Source organism: Mus caroli, chromosome X (genome assembly GCF_900094665.2).
Source record: "Mus caroli chromosome X, CAROLI_EIJ_v1.1, whole genome shotgun sequence".
Classification (NCBI taxonomy): domain Eukaryota; kingdom Metazoa; phylum Chordata; class Mammalia; order Rodentia; family Muridae; genus Mus; species Mus caroli.
In genome coordinates, this window is record NC_034589.1 from 132,157,322 (window position 1) to 132,170,142 (window position 12,821).

The 12,821-nt window shown below is 37.9% G+C and overlaps 1 protein-coding gene across 9 annotated transcripts in view; it reads left to right on the forward strand.

Annotated features, from left to right (window-relative positions):
• Pak3 (p21 (RAC1) activated kinase 3) overlaps positions 1-12,821 on the forward strand; it is a 236,127-nt gene that overhangs the window by 177,903 nt on the left and 45,403 nt on the right. For all 9 annotated transcript variants that reach the window (XM_021152815.2, XM_029473398.1, XM_029473395.1 and 6 more), the window contains 2 exons: positions 2,472-2,603; positions 4,631-4,796. In XM_021152815.2, coding sequence (XP_021008474.1) covers positions 2,472-2,603; positions 4,631-4,796 — 298 coding nt within the window. The remainder of the gene's footprint in view (positions 1-2,471; positions 2,604-4,630; positions 4,797-12,821) is intronic.

The window sequence follows — 12,821 nt, forward strand, 5'->3', positions numbered from 1 at the left end:
GTTCCTCTTTCTCCACATCCTCGCCAGCAACTGCTGTCACCTGAATTTTTGATCTTAGCCATTCTGACTGGTGTGAGGTGGAATCTCAGGGTTGTTTGGATTTGCATTTCCCTGATGATGATCATGTCTTTTATTATTACAGTAGTGCTGAGAGGTAGAGGCACTTAGCTACTGGGGTCTGTCTAGCTGGCAAGCTTTCTCTGGGTTGAGTTAAAAGATTTTGTCTCAAAGAATAAGAAAGAGAGAGAGAGAGTTGTGTGACACCATTCCTTAATCTGCCACCAAACCCAGACACTATTGCATACGTCAGCAAGATTCTGCTGAAAGGATCCTGATATAGCTTTCTTCTGTGAGGCTTTGCCAGTGTCTGGCAAATACAGAAGTGGATGCTCACAGTCAGCTATAGGATGGAACACAGGGCCCCCAATGGAGGAGCTAGAGAAGGTACCCAAGAGCTGAAGGAGTCTGCAACCCTATAGGTAGAACAACAATATGAACTAACCAGTACCCCCAGAGCTGTGTCTCTAGCTGCATATGTAGCAGAAGATGGCCTAGTTGGCCATCATTGGGAAGAGAGGACCCTTGGTCTAGCAAACTTTAGATGCCCCAGTACAGGGGAAAGCCAGGGCCAAGAAGTGGGAGTGGGTGGGTAAGGGAGCAGGGTAGGGGGGAGGGTATAGGGGACTTTTGGGATAGCATTTGAAATATAAATGAAGTAAATATCCAATAAAATATTTTAAAAAAGAAAATAAATATTTGCTTACCCCAAATAGCAAAGAAAGGAGAGAACAAAATAGAGATATACCAAAGTTTACCTTTTTGAACCAATTTTTTATTGAGATTACTTACAGGAACATGGGTGAAGGGTTTCTTACAGGGGTAGAAATGATTCAAAGAGAGCTGCATCACCAAAGCCCATCCTGACATTGGTGACAGCTCACAAAAGCTGGAAACCTGGACCACACTATATAGCCTGCAGGCAGCTCAACAGATTGTAGAACATCCTTTCCATGTGGCTCAGTTGATCTGAGCCTGTAGAGGCAGCTTGGCTGGTTTTCTTGCTTCTAGAAAGTTTGAGTGGTCTCTGCTGCTTCCAGTGTCTCTCAGCAGTCCTTATTGTTTATATACATGCGAGGAAGGAAGAGCCTAGTGTATCTGCTTAGTTTCAGGGATTTCCTAAAACCTTTATTTCCTGAGCTTAAGGAGTTTTCCCAGCAAGAAGGAATGCTTTACCTCCCATTAGAACTTCCTGTTCCTTAACAAAGCTTTGAAAGATAGAAGTGTATCTCAAAGGATATTGCTACACATCAGAGGGATATAGGAAGACACCTCCCTTGGATCTCTGGTGTACACACACACACACACACAGGCATACCCACCTGCACACACATGTGCATACATCCATACATCATACAACACCCATACATCATATTCATATATAAAAATTTTAAATGCTGTCATTTATCACATCAATGTAAAATCGTTAATGCTTTAGTAAAATAATTTACATTTTCATATCATGTTTACAGAATCTGAGATGTACTATATATACTATTACAACACAAATCAATTCAGACCAGCTGCAGTTTTTAATGTGTGTATTATTCAGTATTCATGTGTCTAATATCTGTCTGTACCAAACCTATACTATAGTTTATGTGAGCCTGTGTCAGAATTATCTACAAGACTTGCTATAATACACTTCCAAGTGCCTGAATTTCTGGTTGATAGATCTGGGTAGACCTGATAATTTGCATTTTAAACAAGTCTCTGGATGCTGCTGCTGCTGAGGAGCTAGTAACTGCACTTTGAGAACCATGACCTTAATTCATTCAAAATTCACAAATTTGCAACCATTTCCCCACTGTGTTAAAAATAAAACAACAAAAATGGACACTAGGTACTATAGTAATATATATTATTAGTTGTTATTACCATATATTGGAAATCACCAGTATCCTCTCTATTGTTTATATTGATCAATTGAGAACGTGTTCCTTAGATCTTAGTGTCTGTTACTGAGTGATTCTTTCTATGAGGATTAACAAGGAAGAAGCATTTCTTAGCTTCTTTGCTCTTAGTATTTGCAGAGCTATATATAGCCTCATGATCACGCTTATTATGCTAACAGAAAGTAGGGCTTTAAAACATGACAAACTATCATTTGGGAAATTATTAATCTACTCAATACATATTCAAAGTACTAATGTCATTTAATTTGATTTTTAATGTAGTCAGTGATTTAAAAAATAGAAAACAAAAATAATAACGTGGCCCATTTTATCATGAAATTAATTCATCTCTAAATGTGCTCTGGTCTTGGCTACTAAATGTAGATCATTGTGCTCATTTGTGAAAAGATATGTTTGTTGCTATCTCTACACATTTAATCATTTCATCTCTGTTTTCTTGTTTCTGAAGAAAAATAACAAAAAGTTAATACCTTGTCTTTAAACATTTGTTCTTCTAAGAATACCAAAACAGCTTCGGAACCTCCTTTGGCTCCTCCTGTATCTGAAGAAGAGGATGAAGAAGAGGAAGAGGAAGAAGATGACAATGAGCCCCCGCCTGTCATTGCACCAAGACCAGAGCATACAAAATCAGTAAGTCAAAAAGACAAATATGGTATGTCTTCTCTCATTTATGGTTTTCTGATTTTATACATATGTAGTATAATATATATAGTATGTAATTATATAAATGTATACTCATAGATGCACACATAATAATATATTCTGAAAGTAAAACTATCTATGGCAGTGGTTCTCAACCTGTGGGTTGCTACCCAACAGGTGTCACATATCAGTTATCCTGCGTATCTTATATTTACGGTATGAATCATAACAGTAACAAAAGTGAAGTTATGAAGTAGCAATGAAATTAATTTTATGGTTGGGAGTCATCACAACATGAAGAGCTGTATTAAGGGGTTGCAGCCTTAGAAAGGTTGAGAACCACTGCTCTAGGGAAACAACCTAGAATAATGGGATGGAGACAAGTTGCAGAGGGAAAGATCAGATGTGGGAGGAAGTATGGAAGAACATATGTTCTATATAAAAAGTGTACCTGTTTGAAAACTTCCTTATGTAAATATATATATATATATACATATATATATAATGAGTTTTTAACAAACATTTTGAATAGATAGATAGATAGATGAATAAACAAACAAACAGACCTATCAGGTTAGAAAATGAACAGAATATGTCAATATTGAATATACCATCCAAACCTAAAGTATACACTTATGTATTTTGAGTATTTAGCATTGTTAGTAACATTCTACTGAAGCAAGAATAAAATCAGTGGGTGTTTATAAATGACTCAAAAGATGCCTTTTAGAACAGGTTTTATAGCACATGCCTTTAATCCCATTATTTAAGAGGCTGAGGGGATAGGATCCAACGTCCCAGGCCAGCCTGTGTTATATAGTAAGACTATGGCCCAAAACAAGGTTCAAGAAATAAAACAAAATGGCATTTTGTGGTTAAGGAGATGTCTGTGTTGTTAAAGTGCTTGCTGCACATGCATGAGGACATGAGTTTCATCTTTCAGTTCCAGCAGTTTGTGCTTCAAATCCCAGTGTTTCATAAGTAGAGACAAGAGTCTCCCTAGGGCTTGCTTGCAAGTCAGTCTGTCCATCTTTAGTTTAATGAGAGATCCTGTCTCTTGAAAATGAGGAAGAGAGCAAATGAGTAACATCAACTAGCATTCATATGTGCATGCCACACATGTACATATGCATGCATGTGAGTGCACATGCAAGTACATACAAATCTGCACACATATATGCACACGAAGGTCCCATTTAGAATGTAATTTTAGAATAATGTTGAGCAACTAATACCTGTTGGGCATCTCTTGTGTTCCCAGAGGTAGAGTATAGAACATAAGCCTGGGAGCTATAGAAATGACTCAGCAGTCACGAGTACTCACCGAACTTCTAGAGAAACCTAGTTCCCAGCAGCTGTGCTGGCAAGTCATAACCACCTGTAACTCCAGCTCTAGGGGGCCTTATGCATTCTTTTGGCCCCATTTGTACATATGTGGCAGACACATAAACACATGCACACACACACACACACACACACACGAGTTAAGATAAAAATAAATCATTTTATTTTATCATGAGCCTAAAATCAATATAAAATTTTTGTTACTTTTTGTTTCATAAATAAGTACCACATTTCCATCATTTCCATCTTGCTCCTTGAACTCCTCCATAACCACCTCCAACTCTCTCTCTCTTAAATTCATGACCTCTTTTATAATTATTGTTGTTTTATTTGTGTATACTGCACAATTAAAGAAACAACACTAAATGAGCCTGGTTTTAAAGTCATGATTTGAACATACAAGATTATCTCATTCAATGACTTGCTAATGATACAGAAAAAAAAAAACCCACATGTAACTTCAAGTTTGTAAAACTACGGAGGTAGAAATAAGGAAAGAAATCCATGAGAACCAGATAGGAAGAATTACTAAGAGGGAAGCAGCAAGATCCGAATTAGCATGTAAGATTTTCCTTAATGTTCTTTAACAGTGAAGTGACAGTCCCTTGCTGCCATATTTCCTTACTTACTGTTTTAATTGTGAAATTGTGGTGGGTATGTTTGTCTTTCAGATCTATACTCGCTCTGTGGTTGAGTCAATTGCTTCACCAGCTGCACCAAATAAAGAAGCCACCCCACCTTCTGCTGAGAATGCCAATTCCACTACTTTGTACAGGAATACAGATCGGCAAAGAAAAAAGTCCAAGATGACGGATGAGGAGATCCTAGAGAAGCTGAGTGAGTGCCTTCCCACCAGCTAGTAGTTCTCATCCAGTGACTAGGAGGAGACTTGGTCCTTTAGATCTTTCAGTCTTCTTGTCGGACTCTAGGATCTCTTATGTCACGAAGTAATTTTTTAGGACTTTTTGTTTCTAAGAGCGGTTATTTTCTCCCTCATAGTCCTACTCTGACAGAAACTTAGCATTTTCACTTTGAATGGTCAAAATGGTCAATGAAGATGTAAAGGACAAAATAGTAAGTTTAAGATTACAATACTAAAAAAGAATTAAAGTATGTCATGACTATACCAGAAGGTCCCCATTGATAGACATTAAAAAAAAAAAATCAACCTTAAAGTCCAATAGAGTACAATAGAAAACTTGCAGCCTCAGATAAAATAGCTTCCCCTATCTCGGGGGAGGGAGGCAGGAGCAGCAGTTGCTTCCAAGGTGTCATTGGTGCACACATACTTCTGCCCTCTCCAATTTGACAAAGTACTCAAGATTCAAGATTCAGAAATAGGTTTTCCCCTGAAAAAAGTCAAGATTCTATGAATTGTATTATTAAATTCATACAGAATGGCTACATATTAGTAATCAGTGCTCAGTTTAACTCTTAAAGGTGCCTTATTCCTTTTTTTTTTCTCTGTAGGTAAGATTTAGTAGCATAATGAGAGTAAAGGGGCTGTCACTTTTTACATTTTTTTTTTCAGCTAACAGAGCAGAGCAAAGGAAAAGAGAAAATTCATTTATGGGCCACAAGGAGGCACTGTAGTCATGGCGATGGAGCCATTTTGCTACGAAGGAGCTAGCTTAAGACAATTTTGGGTTTTCCAATTGATATAGGACTGCTGTCATCTAGATGATGGAGGACAGGGATACTGGTAGGGATCAGGATACGACACCCCCTCCCATGCCTTTCACAACAAAATTCTGATTTGGAATGTATAATTACTTTGTGTCTACTGCATTGAAAATAACTTCATATGTAGTACTATTGTCATTTGAAGTAGAGATGTTTGTGGCAGCCAAGGTTGAAGTTCAGCTGTCAACACTCAGAACTGGAATTGCTACAATTTAGCAAACTGACTTTGCTATCCTCCATTAAATATGCTTCTAGCTTTAGTGCCCATTATTTGCTCTAATAGCACAACCGTAATAATTCTTACATGAGGAGCACTTTGTGCGTGGCCACTTTCCATATATTATTTTCTCTACAGTCACTTATAGTAGATTTTAATGTCTACATTTTACAGAACACTGAATATAAATTTTAAAATGCTTACGTGACCAAGTCACCAGAATAATGAGTGGTAGAGCCAGAGTTTGACCTCACATATTTATGCCTTTAAAGCTTGCACTTTTGCCCATTAACCACTTTGGTTTTGCATAACTCAACTACTCGTCTTTCAAACAGAGGGGTGAGATAAAGAACCATCAGGAAAATGAAGTTCAGGGATTCAGATAATCGCTACAGTTCTTCCTTTGTTTTGTACATATGACATGAACTGTGAGAGAGATTACATTAGACTTTTAAAATCTGACAGTCATGTGTTAGTCAAAATGACTCTTCTCTGGTGTTTCTTTTGAACCTCAGCACATTCATTGTCATGAACATTGATTTATTCATTTCATAAGAAAGCTGAGAAATAGGCATTGCATTTCTGAGCCACAGTTTTTCCTTATAGACTGTGACAATGATATGGCTGGGACCTTTCTGGCTTATTTATCTTGGTCTGCATCAAGGAACAACAGGACAAACAGAAGAAGGCACTGAACTAACTGCTAATGAGAACTAAGTTTTAATTAGAATAATTGTAAAGAAAAAAAGAATTAAGTGACTGTTTTTCTCTATTGGACTTTATACTTTATCAGAGTCCAGAGTCAATCGTTTTCGCTCTAGCAATCAGGCAACTTATATCTGTCAGCTTTCCTTTATGCTTATGAATCTTGCCAAGGAAAACCTAAAGAGAAGTGGAAAATGCTTTCTTAGGAAGTACACATCTCAAGCTCAGACCTCCCAGCCCCAAAATGCTCTACCATATCTATGCTCCCTCAATGTGTTTGCATACTGGCTGCCAGAAAGAAGTCATTTAACCTTGCCTGGTCTCTGTCTCTTACCTATGAAATGGGTGTAAGAATCATAAGTACATTTAAAAACTTTCTCTGTAGAATGTGTATCATAAAAGGACAGATAGTAGATTCAAAGCAATGACCTACTGATACTATTTCTGTTTCAGCCTGTTGTTTAATTTTTCTATTTCTTCATCCACAAAAGTTGGGATAATAATAATAATGCCACTTCAATGAAAACGTCTGGCTCACAGTGAGGGACTCAACAAATGCTCATGGTTTCATTAGGAGTACAAACTTTGAAATGATAATGAGGTCCAAGTCATATCACAAACTCTGTGTCCCTTTGGAAGTTTCATACCCTCTCTGAACTTCCAATAATAGTAATAGCCCCAATACAATGAGAGACTATTTTGAAGATTAAATAACCACATTCAATTAGGTTAGATATCCAGTGCAATAATTAGTTTAAAATTATTGTTTTTTTTTTCTGTTGTGCCATCATTACAGAATGGGAGTGATCTTCCAGTAGGATAGGATGCTTATAACTGAGGACAATCTCATAAGTGTGGTACCTACACAGAAGTCATTGATGTCATTGGAATCAAAAGTGCCAATTAATCTTGGGGAAGTAGTAGAGGAGCCTGTGCTGAAAAACAAAGGAATGAGGGTCAGGGGAAGGAGGCAGAGAAGTACAGGAATGCCCTTCCACCTACATGATAGTGAATCCTATGAGGATGAGAAAGAAATGGTAGCTTTTACTTAATCATCCTCATCTTCAACCTCAAGAATGTGATTGCTAGGAACTGTGCAAGCCAAACCACAGACAGAGCTACCAGGCAATTCATCTTCCATTCAGATACGGATGGTAGGAGCCAGACCAAGTAATCATTAATAGCTGATGTGCACAGATCATCTTTCGGTTTTACACAGACAGATAGCTTGGGAATGGCTTGTTCATTGTGGTCTGTCTGGATCTGTTGGGAAATTAAGGAAACTCCTGCATGCTAGCAAATGTTTTGAAAAGGCATTGGCAGTCAGCACAATTTTGAAGTGCAGGAAACTCTGTTTAACCTCCCTCCCCTAAGCCCCGCGGCCACTTATTCCTCTTTGTTCTCCCCTTCCCTTGCATTCTAAGTTCTCAGTTCTTTTTCCCAATTCACCATCAGAGATAATAAAAATTAATTTAGAGAATTATTACGCTCTTCCTCGATGTTGATGGTGGTGGTGATGATGATGATGGTAATACATAGATGAGTGGTGGTGGCACATACCTTTAACCCCAGCACGAGGGAGGCAGAGGCAGGTGGATATCTAAATTCGAGGTCGGCCTGGTCTAACAGAGCAAGACCAAGGCTACTTAAAGAAACTCTAAGCAAAAAAAAAAAAAAAAACAAAAAAAAAAAAAAAAAAAAAAAAAAAAAAAAAACCAAACCAACCTCCTCTATGCTCAAGGGGTAAACTCTGAGTAATGAGAATCAGCTTAGCTTAATATGACAGAAAATATATTGTTGGGCATTTTTTTCTTTTGGAACCACAACATGAATCCCATCTTCATATCACGTAGTGATTTCTTAAAACTGTATACTTTTAAAGTTGAGTTGTTTCTTAATTGGTTGGAAAGGGCTCTGCTATTTCTATCACGTTTTTCTTCACTGAATTTTATTGGTTGACATATTTTTTGCTTTACTTGTCCCCATACTTTACCTTTTCTTTGTTGTAGTTTATATGTATCAAAAGATGGCCTATTCGGCCATCACTGGAAAGAGAGGCCCATTGGACAGGCAAACTTTATATGCCCCAATATAGGGGAATGCCAGGGCCAAAAAGTGGGAGTGGGTGGGTAGGGAAGTGGGGGGTGGTATGGGGGACTTTTGGGATAGCATTGGAAATGTAATTGAGGAAAATACGTAATAAAAATATTTAAAAAATAAAAATAAATAAAAATAAAAGCCAATTATAATGGGCCTAAGGAGAGAGATCATTTTTAAATCTTGTTTTGTTACAAGCATTGTAAAGGAGAGCCGCTTGTATATTTGCCTGCCAGCAGTAGATGGCAGCACAGACTAGCTGATAAAGGATACAGGGGGTGGGGACGCCATTTTAATTGGACAGCAGTTAAATTCTGAAGCACAATTTCATCAAAATGGTTGTCTCCTAGGAATCCTTATGAAAAGATCCATTTCCAGATTTTTTAACACAACATACCATGGAAATAATGGTTGAATAATTGACTACCATAAAGCCTCATTAACTGAACCTTGCCAATTGAAATTGGCTGTATTTCAGAAAGTGGTTTGAGCTAGAGCTTATGTGCTTTTTGATCAGTCTATGGAAAAGCGTTTGCTCAGCAACTTCATAGCAAACTTTCTCTGAAAAGTATAAGCCATTTTAATAACACTCTGGTTTCAAATGACTTTAAAATCATCATTTCATCAAAAGAAGAAAAAAGATCCAGGCACTTACCCATTAATAACTGACTTGAAGAAAGATGGGTTTAGTGATGTGGAAATCCATTAGACAATTTGAAATATAGAATAGCAACTCACATATAACTAACTAAGTTGGTGACTTTCTAGAGACATAACTCAAATAAAAGAAAATATATTCTTCCACCTTTCTTGAACCATGGACATTTTTTCTTTCTTTTCTTTTTTCACAATGAAATGCCTAATTTTGCTTGTACTTAATTCCACAAGCATTTACTGAATACTTGATATATTTTATAGCTTGTGCTGTATAAGGACTCAAAGGATATACAAGTGAATAAGACTAGGTTCCTATTATTAAAACAGCCTAAAAGATGATGTCAAAGTAATATAAGATACATTAAGGACCATGGAAGAAAGTTAGTGCTAGAGAGAGAGAAAAAGGAAGTTATTAACTTTATTCAAAGGGATCATGGAGACATCCTAGAAGTGAAATCCCAGATAGCCTTTAAAGCAGGAAGCTTGCTATTGGGGAAAACATGAGAAGGATGTTCCAGGACCAAGAAGCAATGTGTGCAAAGTCTTGAAGGTACACTGTAACTAATAAAGAATCAAAGTTAGAAGAATTAGTTCATCAGTTTAACAAAAACTGTAACTCTTTCAGAAGTCCAGAGTTTGATTCCTGGCAGGCATATTGGGTGGCTTATAATGCCTGAAAGTCCAGCTCCACAAAATCCAAGGCCCTCTTCTGGCCTCCTTGGGTACCCACCTTCCTTGCACATGTGACTCTCTCCCTCTCCTCTCTCTCCCTATCATTCTTGTTCTCTCTGTCCTTCACACACACACACACATACACACACACACACACACACACACACACACCACCTACTTCCACATACTTTCTCTCACACTCACATATAAAAAGTGAAAATAAGAATACTCTTAAAAGAATTACTCTTGAAGTTTTTTTTTTCTTCTTTTACTAGCTGTGTAGAAGAGGCAGCTTAACTGTCACTACTAAACAGGGGCTGCTCGGGAATTACATTTAATATTCTTTGGTTAGAGCAAAAGGTTCTAGCTGTTAAAGATGCAATTTTAACATATGGTGATCCTTGAACTGGGTGCCAAGGACTTTGACCCTTAATTATAGGTGTCAGGTATGTCTGGTATCAACATTAGAGACTCATCTGACCAGGTCTGTACTTAAAGCATCCCGAGAGAGGTGCAGAGCCTGGGTGGACATGACAATGCCTGGCAAAAGGAATTCTAATTAGGAGATCATTAGAACAAAATATGAGAGGAGTGTAACAGAAGCATTACAATTAAGGAAGGAGTGATTTGAAAAAAGGAGTCAGGGAAGAAAACAGATAAAGACTTAGCACTAAGTAAACCTCATATGCAGGGAGTGAATGCAAGGGATGACTCAAAGATGATTCTCAGATGTCTCACCAGACTGCTTAGAGGATACATTGACAGGACCACTGCTTGAGGCAGTGGATTATAGCAATTCTTACAGTATCTGCCATACTAAACCCAACTGAAACATGAGCATCCATTTCCAAAGGAATGTGAAAGAAGAGAGAAGGGGGGAAGGATAAAATAAAACCAGTATGAAACTGTCAAATAATAAAGAAAAGAATAAAGTGCAAAGCCCTGGAGTATGGCTCAGTTGGTGGAGTGCTAACCTGGCATTCATGAAGCTGCAGTTTCTGTCCCCAGTACCACACTCACAGGATCTAGTGGTGCACACTCGTCTTCCCAGCACCCAGGAGATGGACATAAGAGGATCAGAAGTTCAATGTTAACCTTAGTCAACCAAACACTCCCATACAAACCCCAGTAATAATAGATCTCAAAACTGATATATAATCCATACTTGAAACATTTAGCTGAATTTTTCCTTGAATGTATACTGTCAATTATTAGGTTTTAATTAGGTCCTCCACTAGGCCAGGGCACAAATAGTCATCTAAATTAGTGTGAGGTCTATCTGTACTACATGGTACTCTATTTGAATATATGTTTTCTTATACCGATTCAATTACTTGTTCTGCGTAACCACTGCACTGAGCACCAAAATTAAAGGGATGAAAGCACAGATTTCCTGACTTCAAATAAATGTATGTCTATTTTGTTAAGCGTGATCATGGAAGACTTCAGACAGACTAGTGCTCTGAGGTTACATTTAGGTAATAATTAGGAAGCCATACCTTAGATAGGAAAGGAAATAGAAAAGCATGTGTGAATAACTACTCAATGGTGGATGATGAGAGCACTGCTAAGATCTAAAGCAGAAGGGAAGGAAGACAGGAGAAGAACAAGTGCTTAGGCTGGTTAGGGAAAAGCCAGATGCAGCTAAGGAATCTGGGCTTCACCCTGTAGCAAGGAAGAATTTTGCAGGACTATTTCGGAAGTAACAAGAGTGAGGTGCAATGCAGTGAAGTTCTCCTACCATCCTGCAGCCCTACCATCTAGAGTTTCGCCTTCTCAAATGCAATCCCATCAGATACCTTTCAGAAACCACTCTGTAATCTCATTTAGGTTTCTTAGGAACCCATGGAAGATAACTGCTTCAACATTCCACCCTAATCTTGCAGACAACTACCATAATGACAATGAAATATGCCTCTCTCTTAGAGAAGCAGACATTCGTTTCTGAGCAGACCTGCTCTTCTCTATTCATGCACTTCGTGCATTAACCTTTATTAAAATAGTCTCGTTACACCCCGACTCTGCTGTCAAATAGCAACAAAGAAACTGCTAATATGTGAAGTATTTCGTAATGAAATGTTTAATTGTTGTTATTCGTTGCATATGCATGTGTTGTGTCTGTATATAAGTGTGTTCACACAAGTATCAGTACACATGTCTATACAGGTACATATGTGTTCAGGTGCATGTGAAGGCTTTAGGTCGAGTAGGGAGTTTTATTTGCTCACTCTTCACCTCATTCATCAAGGCATAGTCTCTAAGCTGAACTCCGAGCTCCTTAATAAAGGTGTTCTAGCTATCCCTTTCTTTCAGGATCCCATCTTTGCCTGCTAAGCACAAGAAGTACAGGTGTGCTATGATGTCCAACTGGTATTTTATATGTGTGTTCTTGGGGATATGACCCTGGTCCTTATGCTTGCAAGTGCTATAAATACTGAGCCATCTTCTTAGCCCCCCAAATTGTTTATTTACACACACACACACACATATATAATTTTTGTGTACATATACATATATATAATGTTTGTAAAATCTGAAATAAATTTTAAAAAAATTGAGGGGTGAGAGAAATGACTTACTCTCTAAAGTGATTGCTGTTCCTGAGATAAGATCTTCAGCACATACCTAATAATAAGGGTGTGTTTGTGTGTGCACATAACCCTAATACTGGGGATGTTGAAATGGATCTATACAATGTGTTGGCCTGCTAGGCTTGCCAAGTCAGTGTGGTCTAGGTTCAGTGAGAAATCCGTGTCAGAAAATAAGATGGAAGACTATAGAGGAATACACCTAATGTGAATCTGTCATCTCCATACATGCACACACATGTG